At 42.2% G+C, this 24675-nt stretch overlaps 1 protein-coding gene across 2 annotated transcripts; it reads left to right on the forward strand.

Annotated features, from left to right (window-relative positions):
- Nucleotides 1–1682: 1682 nt before the first annotated feature.
- On the forward strand, nucleotides 1683–24082 carry oc (homeobox protein OTX2). Of its 2 annotated transcripts, none has more exons than XM_018014138.2 (4): nucleotides 1683–2547; nucleotides 11360–11691; nucleotides 14173–14327; nucleotides 22672–24082. In XM_018014138.2, exons 2-4 carry the CDS (start codon nucleotides 11520–11522, stop codon nucleotides 23947–23949), a joined length of 1605 nt encoding a protein of 534 aa, XP_017869627.1. In that variant the 5' UTR covers nucleotides 1683–2547; nucleotides 11360–11519; the 3' UTR covers nucleotides 23950–24082. The 2 variants fall into 2 exon arrangements, with proteins under 2 accessions (XP_017869627.1, XP_017869625.1); XM_018014136.2 differs by having other exon boundaries at nucleotides 1684–2547; nucleotides 11360–11700.
- The last annotated feature ends 593 nt before the right edge of the window (nucleotides 24083–24675 follow it).

The following is a 24675-nucleotide window of genomic DNA, read 5'->3' on the forward strand; positions in this document are numbered from 1 at the left end:
TTTTATTTTGGGCCCAGTCAAATGAGAAAATTTACAAGAGAAATCCATAAAAAAAAAACAACAACCAACATTTTCATAACTTTCCTTTCTGTGTGGGTGTGGATAAAAAAAAGTATGAAATGCAAAAAAAATAAATAAAAATAAAAATAAAAATACTGTCGTCAGCTATTTGAAATTGTCATGAAAATTTGATAAGGTTTTCCCTACTAGCTTTTTTATTTTTTATTTTTTATTTTTGCCTCCCTTTGCTGAACGAGGGGCCATGTCAACCATTTTGTTGTTGTGGGCAGGCTAACTGTCATGCACAGTGGAGCCGAAGCTGTGTTTCAACAGTTAACTCTGCGCCATTCAATGCGAAACGTACATTAGCATATCAGGAAATTTAATTATATATAAATTAATAATTAAGTGATAAGCCATTTTGGGGCAGAGCTGATCTTGTTATTTGGAAGGCATAATTATGATTTGTTTGATTTATTATTGGCATTAATACCTATTTATGCAATCGCCATAAATAATCATCTCTATCTTTTAAAATTTACTAACAATATTTAGCGATAAAAGTGATAAACGAAATGCAAATAGAATTCTGTGTTTCATTTTCAAATATTGTTAAATTTTGCAACTATCCCATTAAATTAGCATAAATGTGAATGATTCGTTAAAGTAGGCTGGCCCAGAACTGCGAGTGCTGGCTGGGGGCGTGCTTTGTATATAGTGCACACATATATGCACATATATTTATATGTATATATGTGTGTGAATATATGTACATATCTCTCTGGCTCCATCAGCGTGATTGTTGCTCCCTGTGTACAGCAATTTTGGACTCTGACTGGCTGTGCTGGTGTTTGTCCTCCTGACCAGGTCCATTGCTGCGCTGCCCGCGCAGTCTGCTGCAAGATTTTCATTTTATTATTTATTTTTATTCCTGCTAACTAACAATTTTGCGTTGCTTTAGTAGTTGAGTTTTGCGTGTGTTTGGTCTGTCATTTTCATTAAAATTTCATTGCGCGCGCAAAATACAGCAGCAGCAGCAGCAACAGCAACAACAACAACAACAGTAACTGCAACAACTAAGGCGAATCAAACAATTTGTGCAAAAACAAGAAAGCAAAAAAAAGGAGAGGAAAAAAACGTAATAAAAAAAGTAAAATTGGCGTACTGCTGCTTGGTTGTTGAACCGAGTGCGAAGAAGCGACAGCCAGCAAAAGCAGCGACAGCAGCAGCAACAACAACTACGTACAACAGCAAACCAGCAGCAATTTTCATTGTTTTTGGGGGTGTGGTTCGGCAAAAACACAGAAACAGCAACAACACATAGGTAAATACAGCTGCCAAGTGCAGCGCGCCTGCTCACACTGGCCCCGCTGCACGGCTGGTGAGAGCGAGACAAAAGTGCAAGCGCTGTTAAAGTCTATAAATGCGAGCTGCCAACCAGCCAGGCAGTCGCTGCTGTCGGCACTCCTGCTGTCTCGCTCTAACATACGGTGAGCGTCGCTTGCGCTCGCTGTCAGCCATTGCTAAAGCATTGCGCTCTCGCTCTCTTTGTGCATGTGTGCGTGCGTTGAAAAAGGAAGTCGCTTGGACTCGTGTTTTTGTTGTTGCTGTTGCTGACGATTGACGACGACGATAAACGACGACGACGACGACGACGAGAGCAGAGGCAACGGCATCGTCAACAGCAAAGGCAAAGGCAAAGGCAGCGCAGTCAGCAACAACAACAAATTGGACTGGTCGAACGACTTCTGCTGCCGCCGTCGCTGCTGTTAACGCTGTTAACGTTGCTTCTGCTGGTGCTGCTCGCATTGAAGGTGTCACGACGAAAATCAGTTCCAAAGTAACATTCGTGCCGCTCGGGTTGTGCGTTCGTCGCTCCGCTCGCTCGTTTTGTTGTTGGTTCAAATCAACGTTCAATCGTTTACCGTTCACCGTTATATTTCGTCGCGTTTAATCAACGCCGTGTCACGCACACACTCTAATATACATTAAAATACACAGACACACTCATACATACACACACACATACACACATACATACACACCCATAGCAAAAACAACAAATAACAAACATTTAAATAACGTGCGTGTGCAAAATCCTAAACACAATACAACAACAGCAACAGCAACAACAACGAAAACAACAACAGCAACATCAACAGCAACAGCAACAAGAGCCGTTAGCTAAAGTTCTAAAAGATACTAAAATCGTTCGATAAATTGTGCATTGTTTTTTTTGGTGTCTGCCGCAGCAAGTGTATTTGCCCTTAACCTGGCTAAAACAACAAAACACTCAACTATCCAAATAACTGAATACCGAATCGCATCGCAGACCAGAGTCGATCTCATCATCATATGGTCTGTAATAGGCATCGATCGACGCCAACAATTGGATCTATATAACAAATAATATCAACATATCCGCAATCCGATATCCTTAAACGGTATATTTTTTTGCTCGCTTTTGGAATATCCGCACGGCGACAGTGACAGCATCGAGAATCGCTCAAGTTCCGCGATATTGGTGTGTGTGTTTTTTTTTTTTTGGTGAGTGCTGTTTCCAGATGTGCACCAGAGCCATCTATCAATATCAATCCATAACAGAAATTTACTACCAACAAGCAATGTAATATATAATATAACCCATATTTCAATGAACTAACCAAATGACGCCGGCCAATGCCATCACGGCTCTCACGGATTATACCTATATCTCTATTTAGCTATACTTAAGTTAAACTAGCGCACGTCTCACTCTTTTCTCGGATTATCTAGTTGAGAAACTTCTTGATAATATTGCAACGTCCTTCATTCTTACTGATCTTTAACTAAGATGTCCCAATCGATCTGTTCTCTTCGAATTTGACATAGTTCTCTTAGTTATCGATTGAGGCTCAAGAAATTGGTTTGCCGTCGGCCCGCACTTATACTCCTAGCAGATATCAGAAGTAAACTTTAGGTCTTCGTATTACTTGTTTATAGAGGAATGAATAAAGCTAATATGGGATAATTAGATCTTTGAGTTGTTGCTTAAGTCGTCTAACATATTTAACTGATGTAAAATAAGAGACTACATAGCGAAAGTACGGAAAGAATGGTCGAATCATAGGTAGAGTTTTCGAGATATACACAAGAAACTTCTAGTCTAAGCTTTAAAGATATCTTTTGATACTCAGCTATAATCATATATGCATATACTACTGGTCTATAGCTAGTCTCTCATTGAGTAATCACTATAGATCATCTAATATTGCAAAAAGGAATTATTTGGTAACTGAGCGGCGAATATATCTCTTAAGCTATGCAGGAAATAGATTAATAAAAGTTATAGTTCCCGAGATACAGCAGAAGGGGCTTTAGCTAAACCTTAGTTGTATTCTTATATGAATATACTACTGCTCTATAATTGGCCTGTAACCGAGTGGTAAGGCGCGACCAATAGAGCACGATTATTGTTCTTCTCCTCTACTGAATCAAGGAAAACAAGTATTGGATATCAGAATATAATATATGGATAGACCAATGAAGAAAATAGCTATAATTCTTCACATATATGTATATAAATATGTAAAGCAATAACCAAACTTTAAAGGCAGCTTACATGCAGGAACTCTCTAATTGATCTCTGGCTAATACATATTAAAAAGAAACTGGGCTAGAAGCGAACTGTGATAAATCCATATTGCAGCTGAACAGGAAATTCCATGATGAGTCCCAATGAGTGCATAATATGAGAGCGCATTGAAACCGAAATGGATTTTCATAATTTTAATGGGCATATTAATGCCGCCCAGTTTTGCTTTTCTTTGATATATTTTGTTTTCTTGGACTGTTTGTTAATTAGGCAAAGGGCAAGAGGCAGGGGCAGGGGGCAAGGGGCAGAGGTCTCAGCAGCAGCAGCAGCAGCAACAGTCAAAGGCAAAACATGGGCAATCCACAACTAACAACTAACTAACATACTAAATATCACTATGCATATCTATATTCATATGCGATGGGGCTACCTGAACCCCAAGAAAAAACTACTGTGCAGCGCACACAATGGGAGCCCGAAGAAACTCTCGAAGCGCGGCTCGAGCGACCCGTTCAGGTCACATTATTCACACATTTTGATAAGTTTTTTTTTTTCTTCAGATTCAACTTCTTCCTCTTCTTATATTATTATTATATTTTTGAGGCTGTTCTTGTTATTGTTGTTGTTGTAGCCGCCGCGCTTTATTAGCTAATTTCAAAGCGGCTGGGTCATAAATTAAAACATCGAGCATATTTTGTGTTAGTATATGCAGGCACACACACACACACACACACGCACATTCTGTGTTATTTATAAATACGTATATATAGTTTTATATATTTTTAATATTTTTGTGCCTCAACGCGTCGTTTTGTATTATTATTAATTTGCATAGATATTGTGTTTTTCTCTCTCTCTCTCTATCTCCCTCTCTCTCTCTATCTCTCTCTGCTCAAATTAATATGCAAGGCAATTTGTTTTTAGCCAGCTGGCAAGCGTCAGACTCATTTTGGCCCTTGTCACATGCGTCTAAACTGCGCAGAGTTAAGCATTAACAAAATAAAAAAATAAATAAATAAAAAAGTAAGAAAAAATATGAAAAAAAAAAAAATAGGAAAAGAACAGTCAAGCTTCCATGTACGCCCACGCAGCAACAACAAGAATTCGAGCTGCCAATTTCAATTTGAATTGGAGCTCTGCTATAGCTCATTCATTCATAGCCACAGCCACAGTCTCCGTCTCCGTCTCAGTCAGAGTCAGAGCCAGAACCACATCCACATCCGTTACTTGGTCCGTTTCAATTCATGAATTGAATTGAAGTCAAGATCGCGTCGCGACATTTTGATAGCTTATCGGGCGGAGGCAAAGCCGAGAGAGCTTCCAGACCGTAGAGCTCCATTGTTTAGCATAGATACATCGACGCACGCCCAATGTCTGCCTCTGCCCACTGAAAGCTGTAGCTGGGATCAGTGATGGAGATGCTGATGGAGGCAGCGGCAGTGACAGAGCCAGAGTCAGAGGTAGAGGCAGAGGCGGCAACGCTGTTCGGCTCTAATACGGAATCAAGTCTTTGTCAATTTGTGACGCCTTGGCGTCGCCTCGCCTAGCCTTAAGTGAGGTTTCATTTCATTTCGATTGACTTCTTTGCCTCCAATACAAACACACAAACACACGCACACACACACACGCACACACACTGTATGTGTGTATATACCTATTTATATCTCTCGTTTTTTTTTATTTTTCCCAATTATTTGTATTATTAATTTTTATCTCTCTTCACTCTTTGCTCATTACGCGGCTGTACCCGACCAAAACTTTTTAGTTGTTTTTTTGGCTTCTCGAATTTCGTTGACAAAGCCATTTAAATAGAAATCACTCAAAAGGCCGGGCCCGGCCCGGACCAGAGCGAACCTAACCGTACCATGCCGAACCGGCCAGTTATCAAGATCACATTGACAATGCGTCAAATAATAAGTTTTGTTGTTATTGTTATTGTTATTATTGCCGTTGTTGTTGTTGTTGTTGTTGCTATTGCTCTGTCTCTGTGCCCAGTCAGGGCTCTTTACTCTATTATTGATTTGTGATTTGTGTGGTTTGTTTGATTTATTTTTACTATGATGCAATCATTTGTCCGACTCGAAGGCAACATTCATTCATTCATTCATTCATACACTCGCACTCGCACTCACCTTGTCACAATATATCAATTATTTCAGCAATTTCAGCTCATTTTCATCCTTCTAGCAGACGGATCTGAACTCTGACTGCAGACGTTTAACTCAACCATTGAGCATGGCAAATCTTTAATTGATCTATCTGTTCATTTAATTGCTGGCAGCGTCAATTAGCACATAAAATTATTAACAATTTGCATTTGGCGATGGGCGCACTGCAGTCGATAGAAAGAGAGCTCCATGTGTGTGTGTGTGTGTGTGTGTGTGTGTGTTGGCAACTTGTTTTTACTTTTAACTGTTGAGCAATCTATCATTGGCCAATTTGTGATTAAAATATGCTAACTGTACGTCTATTAACTTTAAATATATATATAGGTATATATACATATGTATATTTACATATAAGTCATTTATCCAGACTCGTTTCAGCGTGCTCAAGTGTCAATTTAATTAAATGTGTAATGCATATGATTAACAAAATGAGAAAAAATATGAATATGAATTAAAAAAAAAAAATAAATAAATAAAATGAAAACTAATTAAAAAGCCAAGTTGTCGCCATAGTTGTTGCTGCTGCAGTTGCTGCTGCTGTTGCAGTTAGCGGTTTCTAGGCCATGCGCGCATTTTGAATGCGTATTAAACTTGTCAAATCTTCACACTTTTTCAATTATTTGGCACGTTTGTTAATTAAACTTCAGCGGACGTCAACGTCAGCATGTCACTCAGTAGCTGGAATTGTACAGCAACAACTGTTGCTGTTGCAGTTACAGTAGTTGATGCTGCTGCTGCTGTTGCTGCAAGGTTGCATTTTCCCTCCCCACCTAATGAAAAATAAATATAATTTTATGCGAAAATTGCAAATTTAAATGTCAAAATGCATTTGCGTAGAAATGGCGCACGATCCACAACTGGCTACCAGTTGAGCCCAACTCGACTCGACGCGACTCGACGCGACTCGAGTTCAGTTCGGCCCGCAGCAGTTGGAGCTGCCTTTTCCAGTTGGCAGCCCGGGACGTGCCACCTGAGCCATCGCGCGTTCTTTGTTGCGTTTATTAAGTTGCATTATTTTCGACAGACAGCTTATTATGCTAGGCCAGCCGCAGTCGCAGTCGCAGTCGCAGTCGCAGTCCCAATCCGAATCCCACTCTAGAGTCCCAGTCCGAGTCACTGTTGCAGTCTGCCAGCTGAGTTGTTTGTCTGTCTGTCTGGCAGCCAAGCAGATTCCGGTAGCTGCTCGCTATGTAAATGAGCCTGAGAAACGTTTCACACTTTTACACTGTGCTGCATGCGATAGAAAGTTGCAACTGCCAACTGACGTCGCCGTCGCCGTTGACAGCAGCGAAAATTCATAAGAAACTCATATTTATCTGCGCATTTCTCTCACTCAGCTGCGGCCTCTCCAGATTTCGGCGCAGACTTTGGCCGGCACCTGCTGTTGCCAGCTGTGTAGTGCACTGTAGCAAACGCGGCTGGACATATTAAGTTGTTATGGAGCTTGTTAAGGCCGCTAATAGCTGCAACTGCAACAGGCAACAGGCAACAGGCAACGGCTATGTCTATGTCTATGGCAACTATGACAAGTGAGCACTTTTGACAGCTGGTTGCACTCGCTCAGCTCAGTTGGCTCGATCGGCTCTGGCAATTTGCCGCTGGCTTTGGCCATTTGCGTTGCACAATATTGCGGCCTGTCACACGCTGGCGGGAAGTGGAATAATAGCCAGACTTTGAACTTGTCTCGGCTGCATTGGCCAAACTATTTTTGCTCATCTCTCTCTGGCGCTTTCTAAACACGCACACACACACATGCACACAGGGGCAGTCAATGGGTTTTGGAAATAGATTTGAATGCCACATTCGTTTAGCTGGTACCATTAATCACGGCTGGCCAAAACAAAACCAAACAAAACTCGCCAAAAACCGAACAACAACAACAACAAATTAAACGATCAACTTGAATATGTCGAAGACAGCAACAAAATATTCCCATGGCACAAATTAACAGTAGCCAGCGTCATAACGATCACAATATTTGGTTACACACTTTCCCAGGGTACCATCAGAAAAACGCCACAGAAAAAGGGATAGAGATAGAGAGAGCGAGAGAGAGAGCAACAATTAGACCTATATATAGCACACGGTCTTCTGGGGCTACCGTTTCGGTAGTTCGATCGTTGTCCAGCTTACTTAAAGTGCGGGCGCTGGTCCACAATTGTCCAATGTTCCGTCCGTCCACCCGTCCGTCCGTCGGTCCGTCAGTGAGTCAATCAGTTGAGCTCGTAAGATTCGGTAGCGTTCGATTTGTTTATTTTCCTAAGGCTGTTTACCTTCGGATCGCCGCTGTCCGCCACTTATCAGTAGTTCGAAAATATTATTTTGACCGTAATTACGAGCAAGAGGCAGGCGGGACACAACATATGCATTACAAGAATCATAAGCCAAACACACACACACACACACACACTATCGTAATAGCTACAGGATAGCAGCAAAATTGGAAAGGTAAAGCTGAAACCGAATCTCTGAATTGAAGTCAATTGAGAAGAAGAGATACTCAGCTCGAAGCCCGGAAACTGAAAGTGAAAATGAAAATGCAGATTGTCGCTCGCCGAATACCGACTGAATTTTTAATGAAAGTGCGTGTACGTGATATATGTCGAGCCGAAATGATTTTGGGCCCGTGCGACATGCCGAGAGTCCCAGCGTTTCGAGTCCCCGAGGCGCACCGTCACAAAGGCCAGCGGGGCCTTTGCCTCCCTCGGCTGCTGCTGCTTCCCTCTCTCTCTCCCTCTCTCTCTCTATCTCTCGCTTTTTTGCCATGATTTTTCATAATCAGCAGCGTCGAATGTCAAGAAAATCACGTAGCTCTTTATATTGTTGTTATTTTGTTTTTAGTTTTTAGTTTTTTTGTTTTGTTTGTTGTTTTTTCTTCTCCTTCTTCTTCTTCTTCTTCTTCATATGTGCCACATTTGGCAAAAAAAGCAAATCAGAGACAGCACACAGAGACAATCACAGTCAAAGTCGCAGCTGCCCCCAGCCCACCTGCCTGACAAGCCATAAAACAGCTAGATCTGGCATAGCAGTACATAGTATAACAGTTTAAAAATATCAGAGAATAACAGTTAACTAGTATGGCCATATAACAGTACAGGAGTATAACAGTATAAACGTTTAACAATATAATAGGACAGGAGTATAGCAGTATAAAAGTATGCAAGTATATTAGTACAACAGTATAAGAGTATATCAGTATAACAGTATTACAGTATAACAGTATTACAGTATAACAGTATTCAAGTATATTAATATGGCAGCAGAATTCTACAACAGTATTACAGTATAACAGTATACAAGTATATTAATATGGCAGTAGAACTCGATAACACTATAGCAGTAAAACTGTATTAAAGTATATCATTTTAGATCCGTCTATAAATATTTTAATAATGGAATATGTAAAACAATATACTGGAAATTAGTATATTTTGTTTCTTTTAGCATAAATATTGGTCATTATCATCATAATAAATATGATTAGGATCATTAAACTTGTTATTAGTATTATGATGATCAAAACTCTATAGTTCTGTCGAACATGGCATTCGGTTGATATTATAAAGACTCGCATAAAATCTTAACATTCACAGTTGCTCATTAGGTTTAGAATAGACATGTTCTACGATAAGCCCTACATGAATATTTTTCCTTTTGGAAACCCAGCCCAAGCCACAAAAAAATTGACAAAAGTTTGTCTAGTCCATAGTTTAGCCCAAGTATTGTCTGTGTGTGTGGCAAATCCCGTTGCCTGTTGTAGGGATCCTTGCTCAGAGTTTACCATCGCAAGATTACCCAACTGTGTAATAACGCCTTTTGCTAGAGGAACGGGAACGGAAAGGAGAACCGCCTAGACTTAGTTCTTGGGCAGTCTTGCGGTTTAAAGATCTTTGATCTGTGCTTAGCCACTGGATTAGGCAAGACACTTACTAAAAGGACGAAATGGGATGGGCACACACACACACACACACACACACGCACACATGCACTGGGCATGATGGGACAATGGCTTGAGCATTAAGATTAGGCCGGACCAAACTCGGCCTTCAACTCGAGCTGAACCTGGCTTAATACTCATATGCCGTGCGACGAGTTCGAAACTCTTTTGTCCCACATTCTTTTTCTTTTTTTCTTTCTATTTTTCGGTGGTTTCGTGCGAAAAATACAAATTAGCAATATGTGAGCCCAGTGCAAATGAGACGGCAAATAGGCGCAGAAGCGAGAGGCAGTGAAATTGCGGGATTAGCACGGACACCTCGGAGGTCTCTCATTGTTTTGAAATTGGAAAATGCAGCCAGCTATTTGTCACATATATACCCGACCCGATAACGACCATCGACCATCGACCATCGACTGTTCCAATATAAATCCACACACACACACACAGACATATATATATATATATATAGGGTAAAGTAGCCTGCACCGAGCACAGCAAATTTGTTTTGTTTTGTCATGTCGTTTTCATGGCTCAATGCATCCGAGTGCAAGCGAAATGGAAACCGGCAAAGCCAAAACCCAAAGCCGCAAATACAACATTGCAGCAGCCACTCGAGCCAGAGTCCCTACATACACATACATGTATGTATAGGTAGAGATATATATCTGTATATGCAGAGGCTGTCCAAAGCCGAACCCCAACCACGCTTCCAAATTACATGCTCACGCGCACACGCAAATTAATAACACATCTGGCCCAATTTGAGGCAGAGGCCACAAACACAGCCACAGCCACATCTATAGCCAGAGCCGAGGCTCAAGGACCGGCACATAAGACGGCAAATATGGCAGAGATTATGAAGTGATTGGAAAGTGAATAGAAAACAGTTAAAGGAAATACATAGAGTTACTTGATATTGACAGCGAAGGGCAGCGAAAACTAGAACGATATATGACCCAAACTCTTCTCGGTATAGTTATGATATGTGTATTAGAGTTCTGTTTAGTATAACTATCAAATGTGTATAACAGTTCCACTTAGTATATCTGTTATATACATATAACAGTAAGCCAAAGACCGCACCTACCAGTGCTTAATTCTTAGTCTCTATTTTGTATTGTTTCTAGTCTCCAATAAATATATAAATATGTATAACAGTTCCATGAACTGCAGTGATATTCATGTTTGTTACTTCCTCTTCTTCTATCGATCTTGAATAATCCTGTTTCTGCACTACTCCACACTCTCTTTTAGTATATATATAAGAGTTATACATCCTATACCTCTAACATATGTATAACAGTTCCATATACACAGTTTGTCACATTTTCTTCTTCTACCTCGATAAAACTCGCGACTTATCCTGTTTCTACACTACTCCACACTCTCTTTAAGCATAGTTAAAAGTATAAGAGTTATATTTACTACATCTCTAATGTATGTATAACAGTTCTTTGAACTCCTACAGTTTAACACATCTTCCTCTTCTTCCACCTGTATAACATTCGCGGCTAGTCCTATTTCTGCACCTCTCCACACTCTCTTTTTGCATATTTATAAGTATAACAGTTCTAATACATCGCTAACATACATATAACACTTACTATTTTAGATTTCAACTATAAATCTTCTATTTTTAAAACATTTTCTAACAATGCTCTCTCTTCATTCGTCTAGATAAACGCCATTTGACTGCTAGCGGCGCTTTGGCCACTGCCACGCCCAGGCCCACGCCCACGTCCACACGGAGCCGTCAATCAATTTTGGCCAATTGAAGCATCAACGGGCGTACACCATAAACAGCATCAACGTGGCGCTGCACTCAACGGAAGCCTTGATGGCGGCGGGCTTTCTCAAATCGGGAGATTTGGGCCCGCATCCGCACAGCTATGGCGGACCACATCCGCACCACTCGGTGCCGCACGGACCGCTGCCGCCGGGCATGCCGATGCCATCTTTGGGTCCCTTCGGCCTGCCACACGGACTGGAGGCTGTTGGGTTCTCCCAAGGTATGTGGGGTAAATATCGCAAAACAATTTTGGTAGACTGCAAAACTCACGTAAGAAGCGAGTAAGAACAAATGTGCTGAAAGCCAGCTGTGGGAGCCAGACTCCAAACGGGCCCCACTCGAATGATAAATGATATATGGCCGGTCATCAGGCTCGCTGGCTGATAACTCAATTTGCCTGCGCAGGCCAAGAGAGAACGAAAGAGAGAGAGAGAGAGAGAGCTAACGAGATTTGGGACAATGCAGAGATATGGCTACTATATAGATATATGGAAGGCAGATCGGGGGCAGTTGACTGTGTGCCGTTCAGTTGTCGCACAAAATGCTTTTCAATGCCGTTTCGCATCGATTGCATCATTATCAGTTGAATTGTCAAAATGAATAATGAGCTGGAGCCAAAGTGGCCGTCGCAGCGCGCTTGGGAACGCATGAGTCGAAGTTTTTTTCTTCAGTTTTTTTAGTCCGCTGCTTTATTTTTTCGCTCTCTTCGTTTTTCTTGTCAGGTTCCAGTTATTTGTCTCATTTCGGTGACGCTGCAAATGACAAAAAACTGACAAAAATGCTACAAAATGCCAAAAAAAAAAAAAAAAGTAGAGAAAACACAGAAAGAGAGACAGAGAGGGGGAGAGAGAGAGCGAGAGACAATAATACAAACAATCGCATGTAATCAATTTTGATTTTTTATTTATTTACCTTTAACATTGTCGCGCTTGTAATAAGCCAAGTTATAGCAGAATCTCTCGATGGAAGATATTGTGTCAGGTTATATAAGCAGCTGAGAATGGAGCGAGCTGAAGCGGCGATAATAAACTAGAATTTTGATTTTGAATAAATGAAATTAATATAGTATAAATATATAATTCACAATAATGGAAATTTTTGATAAAAAAAATAGCACAAACTTTCCGAGTATAAATATTATGAATATTTGATTTCATATATACATATATATATCATTCTGTTTATATTTATGTATATCTAGACAAGCCGGAACTTAAATGAACTCATTCAGAAATGAAATAAATAACGCATTAGTCAATAATTGAGTTCAAATGCAAAACTTCTACAAGTCATTGATAGATTCGCGAAATTAGCTAGAAAACTAATTAAAAATGTAATTGAGCAAAATAATGACAGCTTAATTATGCGAGCTATTCAGGCAAATATGAGAAACACTCGAAAACATTGACAAAAATTGAAAATCAAAAATAAAAGCAGTTAAAAAAATATATGTAGGTGCAGTTAATGAAACAAGTCATAAGCGATTGCTGCCAAGGCTTTTGGGCAATGCGAAAATAAAAATAAAAAAATAAATAAATAAAAAATCTATATATATTTTTAAAATAAATATGAAAAAAAAAATGAAACGCAAAAGGCAAACTACAAATTGCAATTAATTTTGCTTTAAGGCAACAACAACAACAACTGCTCCGGCGACCATTTTGAAAGCAGTCAAAATAAAAAAAAAAATAAATAAAAAAAAAAGAAGCAGCAAGCAGCAAAGGCAACAACGAAAAGCGGCAGCTGCAAAGCCAACGACAACGACAACGCGCGAGCCAACTGAGTTGAAGTTTTTTATTCAATTTAAAAATTCATGACCAAAATGACTAACTCATTAATTTTTGATAGAGCCAAACAGAGATGGGCATAGAGTAGCACAGAGAACACGAGAGAGAGAGAGAGAGAAAGGGTGAGCGGGAGAGAGGGAGGGCGCAAGCAGGGTAGTGAGTGGCACAGGAGGCAGAGTGGCTGCTGGGGTACGCATACGAAAGGCATTGCGGCATAAAAAGGGGTGCTCACGATGAATATTTGGGACAGCAGCAGCAGCCGAGGTAGAGGCAGCAGCAGAGGCAGAGAGAGGGACAAAGGCAGAGCGAGCAGCAGACACGCACTGACAACGGCTGCCCCGGCAAAAGCAAACAATGCCGCGGCTTAACACACACACACACACATGCACATACATCGTTGCCTTTATATACGCACTACATATGTATAAAATACATTATATACACACGCACACACACACACACACATGCACACTCACACAAAAGAAGTTTTGGACGGCGCTGTGCGGGGTTGGTTCAGCGCAGCAAATGCTTTTTAGGGTTGGCATTTCGACGGGGGTTGCTAAGAATAACGGTTTGCCACAGCAGCAGCGGTAAAAGAAACACACACACACTGAAAAAGAAAAGTAAAATGGGGGCAAAATACTGGGAAAAGCATCTCTCGTACGTACGTATGCGTGTGTGTAAGTGTGTGTGTGTGTGTGTTAATTAAAGTTTGGCCCACGCGGCGTATGCGCAATGTGCCAGAGCTTCGAGACCCAAGCCAAACTCCACCCAAAAAAATGCAAGAACTTTCAGCACATTTGATTAGGCATTCACTAACTATCGAAACTTGGCTAATTTCATTTTGTTTTCTTTTCTCTCTCTCTCTCTCTCTCCCTCTCTCTCTTTGCGTGCTATTTTATTTATCTTTGCAGGCGTCAACACGAGAAAACAGCGTCGCGAGCGTACAACATTCACACGGGCCCAGCTCGACGTTTTGGAGGCGCTCTTTGGCAAGACACGCTACCCGGACATATTCATGCGCGAGGAGGTCGCACTCAAGATCAATTTGCCCGAATCCAGAGTACAGGTAAGATAGAGTCACTAGAATCATAGATCAATCGAATATATATGTAGTATAACTGAAGCAACTTGAAGTCACTTGAGTTCTTTGATTCGAATAGTAGCTTGATATGTGGAATGCAGTATATCTAAGACTAAATATACTACATATACTCGCCTAGAGTCTTTTGATCCAATAATCTATAGTTCAACTAATGGAAGAGAGAGAAAGAGAGATGATTATAAAACAATAATGATATATATAATATCTATCAGGTCAAGATTTAGCTGCAGCATTTATTAGGTTTGTCTCTTTCATTTTATTCATTTTCTTCGAAGCCCACAAAAATGGCTTCACTCTGAATGCTCCATCTCAGAAACTAATAGCCCGATATTTGTCAAACTTGATGACGTATTTCGAGAAGAATAGCTCTAACTAAAATTCATTTCGATTTGTATATTCGCCTATTTCAGCACAACTGTTGTGCATATTTCAACTATTATCATTGAACTAATTCTAAGACTAAGGGCGAAATTCAGACAAAGGCGAAAAAGGCAAAGCCATGTTGGAGTTTTATTACTCGTTTCACAGATATCAATATAAATCGCACAATAAAACTCGGAATTAGCTTTGCCTTTTACCCAAGACGCCTATATAAATCGCATAATAAAACTGAAAATTAGCTTTTGTTGTCTTTTGCCTATGAGAGAGTTTCGGCTTAGGCTCAATGTTTTCGTTTGCTGTCAAAGTAAAACAATACGTAAACGCTTTTACAAACCTGAGGATTGAGCTATATAGTCTAATGGCTATAAAAAAAAGTCCATAAACTCTGTAGACTCTCGTGTGTAGTCTATAGAAATGCTTTAGTCTATAGTCTCAAGTATAGTTTCAAGTCTATAGTCTCTTCTAATTGTATATATTAAGTGCTGCATCAATGTCATTCAAATGTATTATGCTAACAGCTCGTATGCTAGAGTCGAGAGATTAAAGATAAACTCTCTTTTTTATGGAAATGCCAAAGACTTTTGCCCAATTAGTTCTGCACATCAATTTGAATAGAATTTTTATTTTTGAATCGATATTTTTGCTATGAGTAAACTCTTTAGATTCGTGGAATACGTATATAAGTTGAAATATATGTATTATATATATGTATGTATATATTTAGGTTCCTCATATCTTTCTCAGCTAGCTTAATATTCCTACAACACTTGGCTTCGAAATCTTCAATGCAATCTTAAGCAATCTCAAACATTCTTAACTTTTTCGCTGTCTTAGCTCCATTGCAACTCCAACTCAAGTTCTTAGAGTCTTGTGAACTTCAATTAAGCTACAACTAAATAACCTATAAAAAGAAGTCAATTTCTTGACCCGCTGACTGCTGCTCACATTGATGTCTGCCAATTGGAATTGACTTTGATTTCGTCTGGCTCAACGCCTTGAAACGTATCTGTGTGTGTGTGTGTGTGTGTGTGTGACTCTGAGGAACAAGTCAAAGCTCTCCCTGTATGCGTGCGTGCGTGCGTGCGTGTATTTATCTGGTTTAAGTCTTGTTTGCACTGCGTAGACTCAGTGGCAATTGTTTAATTAAGCATATGTCGAGCCGAAAGACGCCCTCGAAAATCAAAGTTGCCAAATCCATAAAACAAACAAATTACAAACAGCCAACAGATTTGCCCCATTTGCCATATGTGAGTGTGCTAGTGTGTGTGTGTGTTGGTGTCTAACTGGTATGGCATATGGGAGCGCGTGAGCGTTGCAAATGCATAGATTTTCCCAAAGAAAATCGCTATGCAAATAGAAATTTGAAATGTGAGTGGGCCACAGAGAGTGCGAGTGCGAGAGAGGGAGAGGGGGAGCGAGTGAGGGGGATGGCTAGACTCTAGAGACATGGCATATTTTTAATGTCAAATGTGCCCGAAAAAAGCAGCGGAAAGATGAACGATGAGTGTCGACTTTTTTCTATTTGCACAAGGCATTTGCTGCGCATCACTCGGAGGGTTGGCCAAACAGAGGAAACAGGATACAGGACACAGGACACACAAGGACACACGGCTGTGCGCTGCTTTATTTGAGTTTGCTTTGCGCATTAGCAGCGCATAATTTGCGCTAATTTTTTGCCTCATTCGCATTTCCCGGCCAACAACAACTCAATTTGCGCCAAGATTCTTGCCTATTTGCTTAGGTGCCGCTCCCTCTCTCTCTCTCTCGGTCCCTCTCCCTCTCCCTCTGGCTGTGCTGACAGCCTAAGCAAACATGCTGCTAGCGCCGTCGGCCCAACTGCCAAATGGCCAAAATCGACAAGGCCTTCCGCATTCATTCGCCGATCGAGAAACAACATTTCGGGCCTCTATTGAGGATCATTTGGCATAGAATTGTCACCTAATGCCCAGAGTAAACACAGCCGCATGTTCGGTGCGCTCTGTTGACATGTTCATTGATTTGTTTGCATTCCGCTGCTGACAACTGAAGGAGGACGTGACCGGGAAGAGGGTACCGAAGGGAACTGGACTGCCTGTCGGTCGGTCGGTCGGTCGGTTGGTCGGTCGATTGGTCGGTCGTTGGCCCATGGCCATGAAGCCCCTGCAGTGGCCGGGCAAGTGAAAAACGACACGTAACGCGGCACAGCCAGGACACCGGCCCGGCCCGTCCAAGGACCGACCCGAATGGAATGGATATTCCGTTTGATTTTACACAGCTCATGTGGACAGTTGCCGTTACGTTTCATACACAATTGATTTTTGAAATGCACACGGCTCTTGGGCTGAGCGAGCGCGAGGAACGGGTGGAATGGCAGGGAAAGGGGAAGGGGTGGTCAGCAGGCGTTGCATTGCGCGTGGGCGGCATTGGAAAAGTGCATTGACAATTACATGTATAGATTTTCCACAGTCTTGTCTCTTCTGCGCTGCTTGTCTTCTCCTTCATGCAGTGCGCTTTGTAAGTCATCCTCCTGTTGTTACTGTTGTCAGCTCTCCACATCTAGTTTGAGGCGGTGCCAGAGCTTGCACCGTGCCGCGTTTACCATTGGAAATGTGCACTACTCAGATACCAAGAAAAGTGCAGCCAGCAGAGCTTGAAGCTGAATTGAATTGACTTGTCGAAGAACCCAGATGGAATAGAATAGATAGAATCATTTGATTACTCTAATTGAATATAGATATAGATATAGATAGATAATAGATATATGTATATATAGCTGAATCAAATTCATTTCTAAATCATTTGAATCTTTAACTTGAATATTTATATATATATCTATAGATATATGCCCCTATACATGCCTCTGTACTATCATAGACTAGATCAGCATCAGGCTTGGCATTTATGCAAATTTCGCTTGGGCTTTGCCCCACTGTGCCAAGTGGCCGTGTGTTGGGGCAACACCTACAAACGTGGCGCATATTGAATTACAGCGGCAGCTAGAAAAGCCGTAAAAGCCACCAGAAAAAAGAAGCAGAAAAAAAAGCGACGCCAGCGGCAGCAACACGAAAATCGAGTGTTGCATGCAACTGTCTGGCCTGGCCCGGCAGCCGAAAGGAAGCCAAGCAACTCAATTAGCAGGCAGGGCGCGGTGGCAGAACTAGTTGGCTGCGGCCCCACATGGCTCCACCTACCACACACAGTCGAGGCCGGGGAGAGGCAGGGGAGGGGCTGGCCGCGTTGCGCATAAATAATCATTTCTCACAAATGGCAAAAATTAACGGCGCACTCGTTTGCCCGGGCAAATATTAATTGAATGATAGGCATCTTTATGGCAGCGCGCAGTAGGGGTGGCCTCTCTCTCTCTCTGTGTGTGTGTGTGTGAGTGTGTGTCTAGGGGTTGGGCGACGCGACGGTCGGTGGGCGGCTGCTGATTGCAACCAATACAAATAACGTAATAATTTTACGCAGCTTATCTGCACCAGAACAGAGCAAACATTTACGCCCTAATGTTTTCATTCGGCTCGCCCAAGGGCGGGGTGCGGGGCATGAGGGCTGCCATCGCAGTCATAAATCACAAGCAGGAGCTTGCCTTGCCTCTCTCTCCCTCTCTCTCTCTATCTGTGTCTCTCCCTCTGCCTTCCACCCAGTGGACTGGCCAAGCCATTGTCACCTCCGATTCAGCTGTTCGATTTTTTTTTTTTTTGCCGTCGGGGGTTGAAGCAGCGGCAGCCGACCAAGTTTCGCGGTTGCTCGTCGGCAACAACAGCAACAACAACAACAACAACAACAATAAAAAGGCAGCCATTTTAGCTGATCCGGGCACCTAGGCAAGTGAAGGGGAGTGAGCGAGAGGGAGAGAGGGATTACGCAGCAGCAGCAATAGTCAAAATTTGTGGCCGATCCCAAGCATAACTCAGAGCAACTCTTTGCTTGGCATTTTCCCATTTCCCCCTCACACATTTTCATGTTACATTGCTGCTGCTGTCGTTGTTGTTGCTGTTGTTGTTGTTGCTGCTGCTGTTCGCTGTTATAAAAGGATTTGTCTCGTTGTCACTGCCGCTGCCGCTGCCGCATGACAGCGCAATGCAACGAGCCCAGGATGTGCCACAGGACGACTGAAAAGTTTCACTCCCATGTATATGTGTGTGTGCCTGTGTGTGTGTGTGTATGTAACACACAGCTGTTTTATAAAATTAATTTTCCCATTGCGGATTAACATTTCCAGTCGCTTTTCAATGCGCCCAGTGCCACATAATACACACTCGAATTCCTTTTTAGATTCCCATCTAAAGGCTACAAAAACCAAATGCAAAAAAAAAAAAAAAAAAAAAATTTAAAGAAAAAAAACAATTTTCAATAAAAAAAAAATACAATTCATCTGAATTGAATTTAACGAATGCACAACGAAATGTTTATTATGCAAAGTCGCGCATAATTTCGCATTGATTAATGCCAAAAGCAAAAAGTTCTTCACTTTGCCAATTCGATGGAGAGCTCCAGTGAGATTATCCATCTATCTATATGTCTATATATCCATGTTCTTATCCAAATGAATATCGTTAACATATTTATTTATTTACCCATATCTATATCACTATCCTTATCCACACATCCATATCTATATCCATAGATCTCATTCATATTTTTATCCTTATCCATATCTCTATTTTTATCCACCTCCATGTACTATATATCCATATGTGCACCCACATAGCCATATGCGTATCCATGCCTCTATCTTTATATTTGCATCCACAACTTTACCCATACTCATATCCATATCCATATCAATACCTAAAATAACATCCTTATGTATATCGCTTTATGTATCCATATATGCCTATTATATATTCATATCCACATACGTATCCATTTACGTAAATTTATCTGTTTTTATACGTAAATGCATATTTACATCGATTACTATAGCAATTTTTATATTCATATCCATATGCATACCCATATCTATATCCATATCCTTATCCATGTACAAATCTATATCTGAACCTGTATTTCTATATCCATATCGATAACGATATTCATATCCACATACATATCCATAACCATTCTCATATCTATATCAATATACATATCCATAACCATATCCATCTACCTATATTTGTATCCATATCCATATCTATATCTTCATCCATATCCATATCTATATCCACATTCATATCGATTACGATATCCATATCTATATCCATATCCACCTCCATATCGATCGAGATTGCTATTATATAACCTCAACTTGGGGTCTATCGCATTTCTCTGATGTTTTCTCCGCTATTCGTTTCATATCTTTGGTATATCAACTGTCGCATTATCCACTCGAACAAGCCTCAATTGATGCTATTCAAGGGGCAGCCGTTTGTCATGAGATTCGTTCAGTTTGACATCAATGAAAATCAAGCTATTAAAATCAACTTCATTAACATTATAATTATAGACTCAGCTATAGAAAAAAATCCAGAGAGAGCGAGAGAAAGAGCGATTGAGAGAGAGTGAGAGCGAGAATCTCTTTGATGTTTCGGCCAAAGTTCATTAGGGACACAATCAAATCTTTTGCATTTAAAGATTTCTGTGATTTTTCACATTTTACTCGCCGTTCAGCAAAAATTTTATGCTAAAACTAGCAAAAATTCCCAGGCCACGGCGAGCATATTACGAAATTTGTGCAGCTCATTAAACGATTTCAAAAGCGAAAACATAAATAATAAAGTGGAATAGGAAAAGCAAAAGGCAGAGAAATTGAGAGAGAGAGAGAGAGAGAGAGAAGGAGAAAGAAGCGTACGTCAAAGTCAAATCACAAAGTAGATTTTCTCCAAAATGCAAAATTCAATTGGAAATTGAAATTGAAATTGAATTTGAAGCAGGGCCCCTGTTGGTCGGGGGGAGGGGGGCAGCAGGAAGCGGGCCGGGTGCTGACAAATAATGAAATTTGATACGCCTTGTTTAATGCTCTTTTTTCGTCAAGTGCGTAGCTCGCCCCACGCCTCGGGCGGAATCAGCGCAACGCGCTCAAAAGGGGGCACCCCCTCCTCGCCCCCTGCCCCCTGCCCCCTGTCCACATTACGTTACGACGACTGCAATGAAACGCTCGAGTGGCCACAGCCGCCGCGTGGCAAGTGTTAACTTTGGGAAATATGCCATCAAGCATGGATGGATGGGGAGGGCGTGTCGTGGGGAGGGCGTGTCGTGGGGAGGGCTGGGTGGGGAGTACCGTTGGCGAGGCGGTGGTTATGTCGGTACGGTAATAAATTCTGCTGTTTACCAAAGCACAAGCCATTAGCAAGCAACACCAACCCCAAATAACAAATCACTGAAACAACATTTGGGCTCAACTGGATTGGGCTCGAGACGGGAGATGAGAGATGAGAGAGCCGAGAGCTGAGAGCTGAGAACTGAGAGTTGAGAGTTGAGAGCTGAGAGCTGAGAGCTCTGGGGGTCGGGGGTTGAGCCTGGGGTTCCGGGTGCTGCCGCCTGCACTTAGCGGATTGTTTGCAGCCCCTTAAGCATAACAAACAAGGCTAAGTGAATTCCTTGCGCTCGACTGTGCCGCTTTATGGGCTGTTTATTGTTGTCTTCGGGCTGCGGCATGTGGTCGCATATCGCCCGGGCGACGTACAAACTTAATCGAGTCAATTTTCGGACTCGACTCTCGAGCCCATCATCGTCGCCGTCGCCGTCGGCTGTTGATGTAACTTTTTACTATTTATTTATTTTTTTTTTTTTTTTGCTTTCTGGGCCGGCGGCAGCGCGTGACTTTTTGCACTTGTTGTTTTGAGTTGTGGGTCGTCTGCCACGCCCCGTTGCCATTCGGCTCACATAATTTATTCATTGTCAGCCCGGCAAACTAATTGATGTGGGAAAATTGCAGCCGCTGGCAAACACACGCACAGAGAGAGAGAGAGAGAGAGAGAGAGAGAGAGACAGAGGGACAGAGACAGACGCTCGCACTTGACTAAGCAAATACTTGCCGTCCAACACGTGACAATTTGATACTTGAGCTATTGATTTTTAATGCCATTACACTTAAAGTTTAATGGCAAATACATATACATATGTACTCATGCATATAGACATATAGAACTCTGAATTGAAATGCTTGAATATCGCAAATAAATTAGAATTAAATTAAATTAAATTAGTCAGAATAGTTGGGAACTATGGGAGATCTGATGGAATTTGGTAGAGCAGGAGAGGTTATGCAATCATAAGGGAATCCCAAATGAATATATGTATATATATATGTGTGTATACATACATATATGTTTATATGCATATGTGCATCTATCTAGCTATATATAGTTTAATAAATGTATAGATATATAGGAATATTTCAAATGGAATGTATATCCATTTGGGATTCTCTTAAGATTATGTATATAGTACAAAAATATATTTATTTTCTACATACCTTATACAAGTATAATAAATATAAAGCCTATGGATTTTCCTCTCTAATACATAGCTTTTAATGCAGGCAAGCTTATCAAGGAAAAAGTTACCCTGATCATAGATTCATAGAAAGCCCTTTCAGGCTCGCATTTCCCATCCCTTATAACTCTTGCTTCATTGCTCTAATTACTGTTTATGTTTTCATATGATGATATATATATATTAAAGATCTATATGTATTTTAGTTTTTTTCCTCTAAGAGATTAGTTAAGCATTTTCCACACTCACAGAAAACCCTTTCAAATCAAGCATTGCTCATCCTCTCTATCTTCACAAATGCTTATACAACACTTGTTTACGTCTTCTTCTTGTGTCACATATAAGATATATATATTAAAGAATAGTCTCTCACACTGACTAAACATTTCTCAAACTCATAGAGCACCCTTTCGAATCAAGCATTGCTCATCCTTTCCCAGCTCTGGATTTTTGTTCATACAACATGTATTAAGGTCTTCTTCCTCTTCTTGCTCTTCTTCCGTTATAGGTTTGGTTCAAGAACCGACGGGCCAAGTGCCGCCAGCAGCTGCAGCAGCAGCAGCAGTCCAACAGTTTGAGCAGCTCCAAGAATGGCAGCGGCAGCGGCAGCTGCAGCAGCTCGGGCAACGGCGGCCGCAACAACAGCAATAACAACAGCAGCAGCAACAACAACAGCTCCAACAGCAGCAACAACAACAACAGCGGCAACAACAGCGCCAACAAATCGAACCAGAAGCAGACCGGCTCCGGCCAGAGCAGCTCGAGCAACGCCAGCGGCAATGCGAGCAGCTCAGCGGCGGCCGCGGTCAGCGCTGCGGCTGTTGCGGCGGCGCAGTCCATCAAGTCACATCACAGTTCCTTCCTCAATGCGGGCGCCGGCGGTGCCAACAACAACAACAACAACAATAACAACGGCGGCGGCTCAACGCCCAGCAGCAGCAGCGGCAGCCACGGCGGCGGCGGCGGAGGAGGAGGCGGCGGTGGCGGCGGCGGTGCCGGCAACTCGCATGCGCACATCTCAGCAGCGGCCGCGGCGGCGGCACTGAACGTGACCGCAGCGCATCAGAACTCCTCGCCGCTGCTGCCCACGCCGGCCACGTCGGTCAGCCCGGTGAGCATTGTGTGCAAGAAGGAGCATCTGGGCGGCGGCTACGGCAGCGGCGGTGTGGGCGGCAACGGGTCTGGTGTCGGTGTGGGCGGCGTTGGCGTTGGCGTCGGTGTGGGCGTGGGCGTGTCGGGCGATGCGCTGCGCTCGCCGTACGACACGCTGAAGGATGCGGGCGGCGACATTGGCGCGGGTGCGCATCATCATCATAGCATCTATGGCACGGCGGCGGCCAGCAATCCGCGGCTGCTGCAGCCGGGCGGCAACATCACGCCCATGGACAGCAGCAGCAGCATCACAACACCCTCTCCGCCCATAACGCCCATGTCGCCACAGTCGGCGGCGGCGGCGGCGCACGCGGCCCAATCCGCGCAGTCGGCGTCGGCCCACCACTCGGCCCACTCGGCGTACATGTCCAACCACGACTCGTACAACTTCTGGCACAACCAGTACCAGCAGTACCCGAACAACTACGCCCAGGCGCCCAGCTACTACTCGCAGATGGAGTACTTCAGCAATCAGAACCAGGTCAACTACAACATGGGCCACTCGGGCTACACGGCCTCCAACTTTGGCCTGTCGCCGTCGCCGTCGTTCACCGGCACCGTCTCCGCGCAGGCCTTCTCACAGAACAGCCTCGACTACATGTCGCCGCAGGATAAGTATGCGAACATGGTGTAGAATCTGCTGTTCCAGTACTGCAGCAGCTCCGGCGGCAGCGGCGGGAGCAGCGCCAGCAGCGGACGCTCGCCTCAGCCACAGTCACAGTCGCAGTCGCAGTTGCAGTTACAGCTGCCGAGCTACCAGCAACAGCAGCAGCAGCAGCAGCAGCAGCAGCAACATGAGCAGCAGCAGGATCAACACCAGGATATGGCACAGGAGCATGGACATGAGCATGCCAGCTATGGCTAGTTGACTCCTCACATACATATCTCTTCCTCTCCCTCTCCCTCCCCAACTCACCGACGGGCGCTGCATTCTCTTAACAAAAATTTATATATAAATATTTTTTTCTTTTTTTTTTTTTTTGCTAGTTAATACATTTTTTTTTTTTACATTTAATACTGCTCTGTGTGTGTATTACAATTAGCGCACGCAATACATATGTATGTATGATCTATATATACATATATATAGAACTATATATAAATATATATATATATATATTTGTGTACATATACATAATAGCTTAAGCCGCCAGGATCAACGAAGTAAATGAGTGATAAACTAAGAACAAAAAGAAAAAACTTAAAAAAAAAAAAAAAAAAAAAAACAAAAACTTGAAAAACTAAAAAAAAAAACATTTGTTGAAACTCGCGTTAATTTTTAAGCGAGTAAAAATTAAAATTAAAATATAAATCGAACTCGAGATCGATATCGAGATCGAAATCGATATGGAGATAAACG

The sequence above is a fragment of the Drosophila arizonae genome, chromosome X (assembly GCF_054131065.1).
Source record: "Drosophila arizonae isolate 15081-1271.41 chromosome X, UAZ_ARI_1.0, whole genome shotgun sequence".
NCBI lineage: Eukaryota > Metazoa > Arthropoda > Insecta > Diptera > Drosophilidae > Drosophila > Drosophila arizonae.

What these genes read in the sequence shown, in the direction of transcription:
- oc (XM_018014136.2), top strand. Translation starts at nt 11,520, where the DNA reads ATGGCGGCGGGCTTTCTCAAATCGGGAGATTTGGGCCCGCATCCGCAC. An exon ending in GTTCTCCCAAGGTATGTGGG is followed by an intron (nt 11,701 to 14,172) that starts GTAAATATCGCA and finishes TTATCTTTGCAG; the next exon opens with GCGTCAACACGAGAAAACAG. An exon ending in TGCCCGAATCCAGAGTACAG is followed by an intron (nt 14,328 to 22,671) that starts GTAAGATAGAGT and finishes CTTCCGTTATAG; the next exon opens with GTTTGGTTCAAGAACCGACG.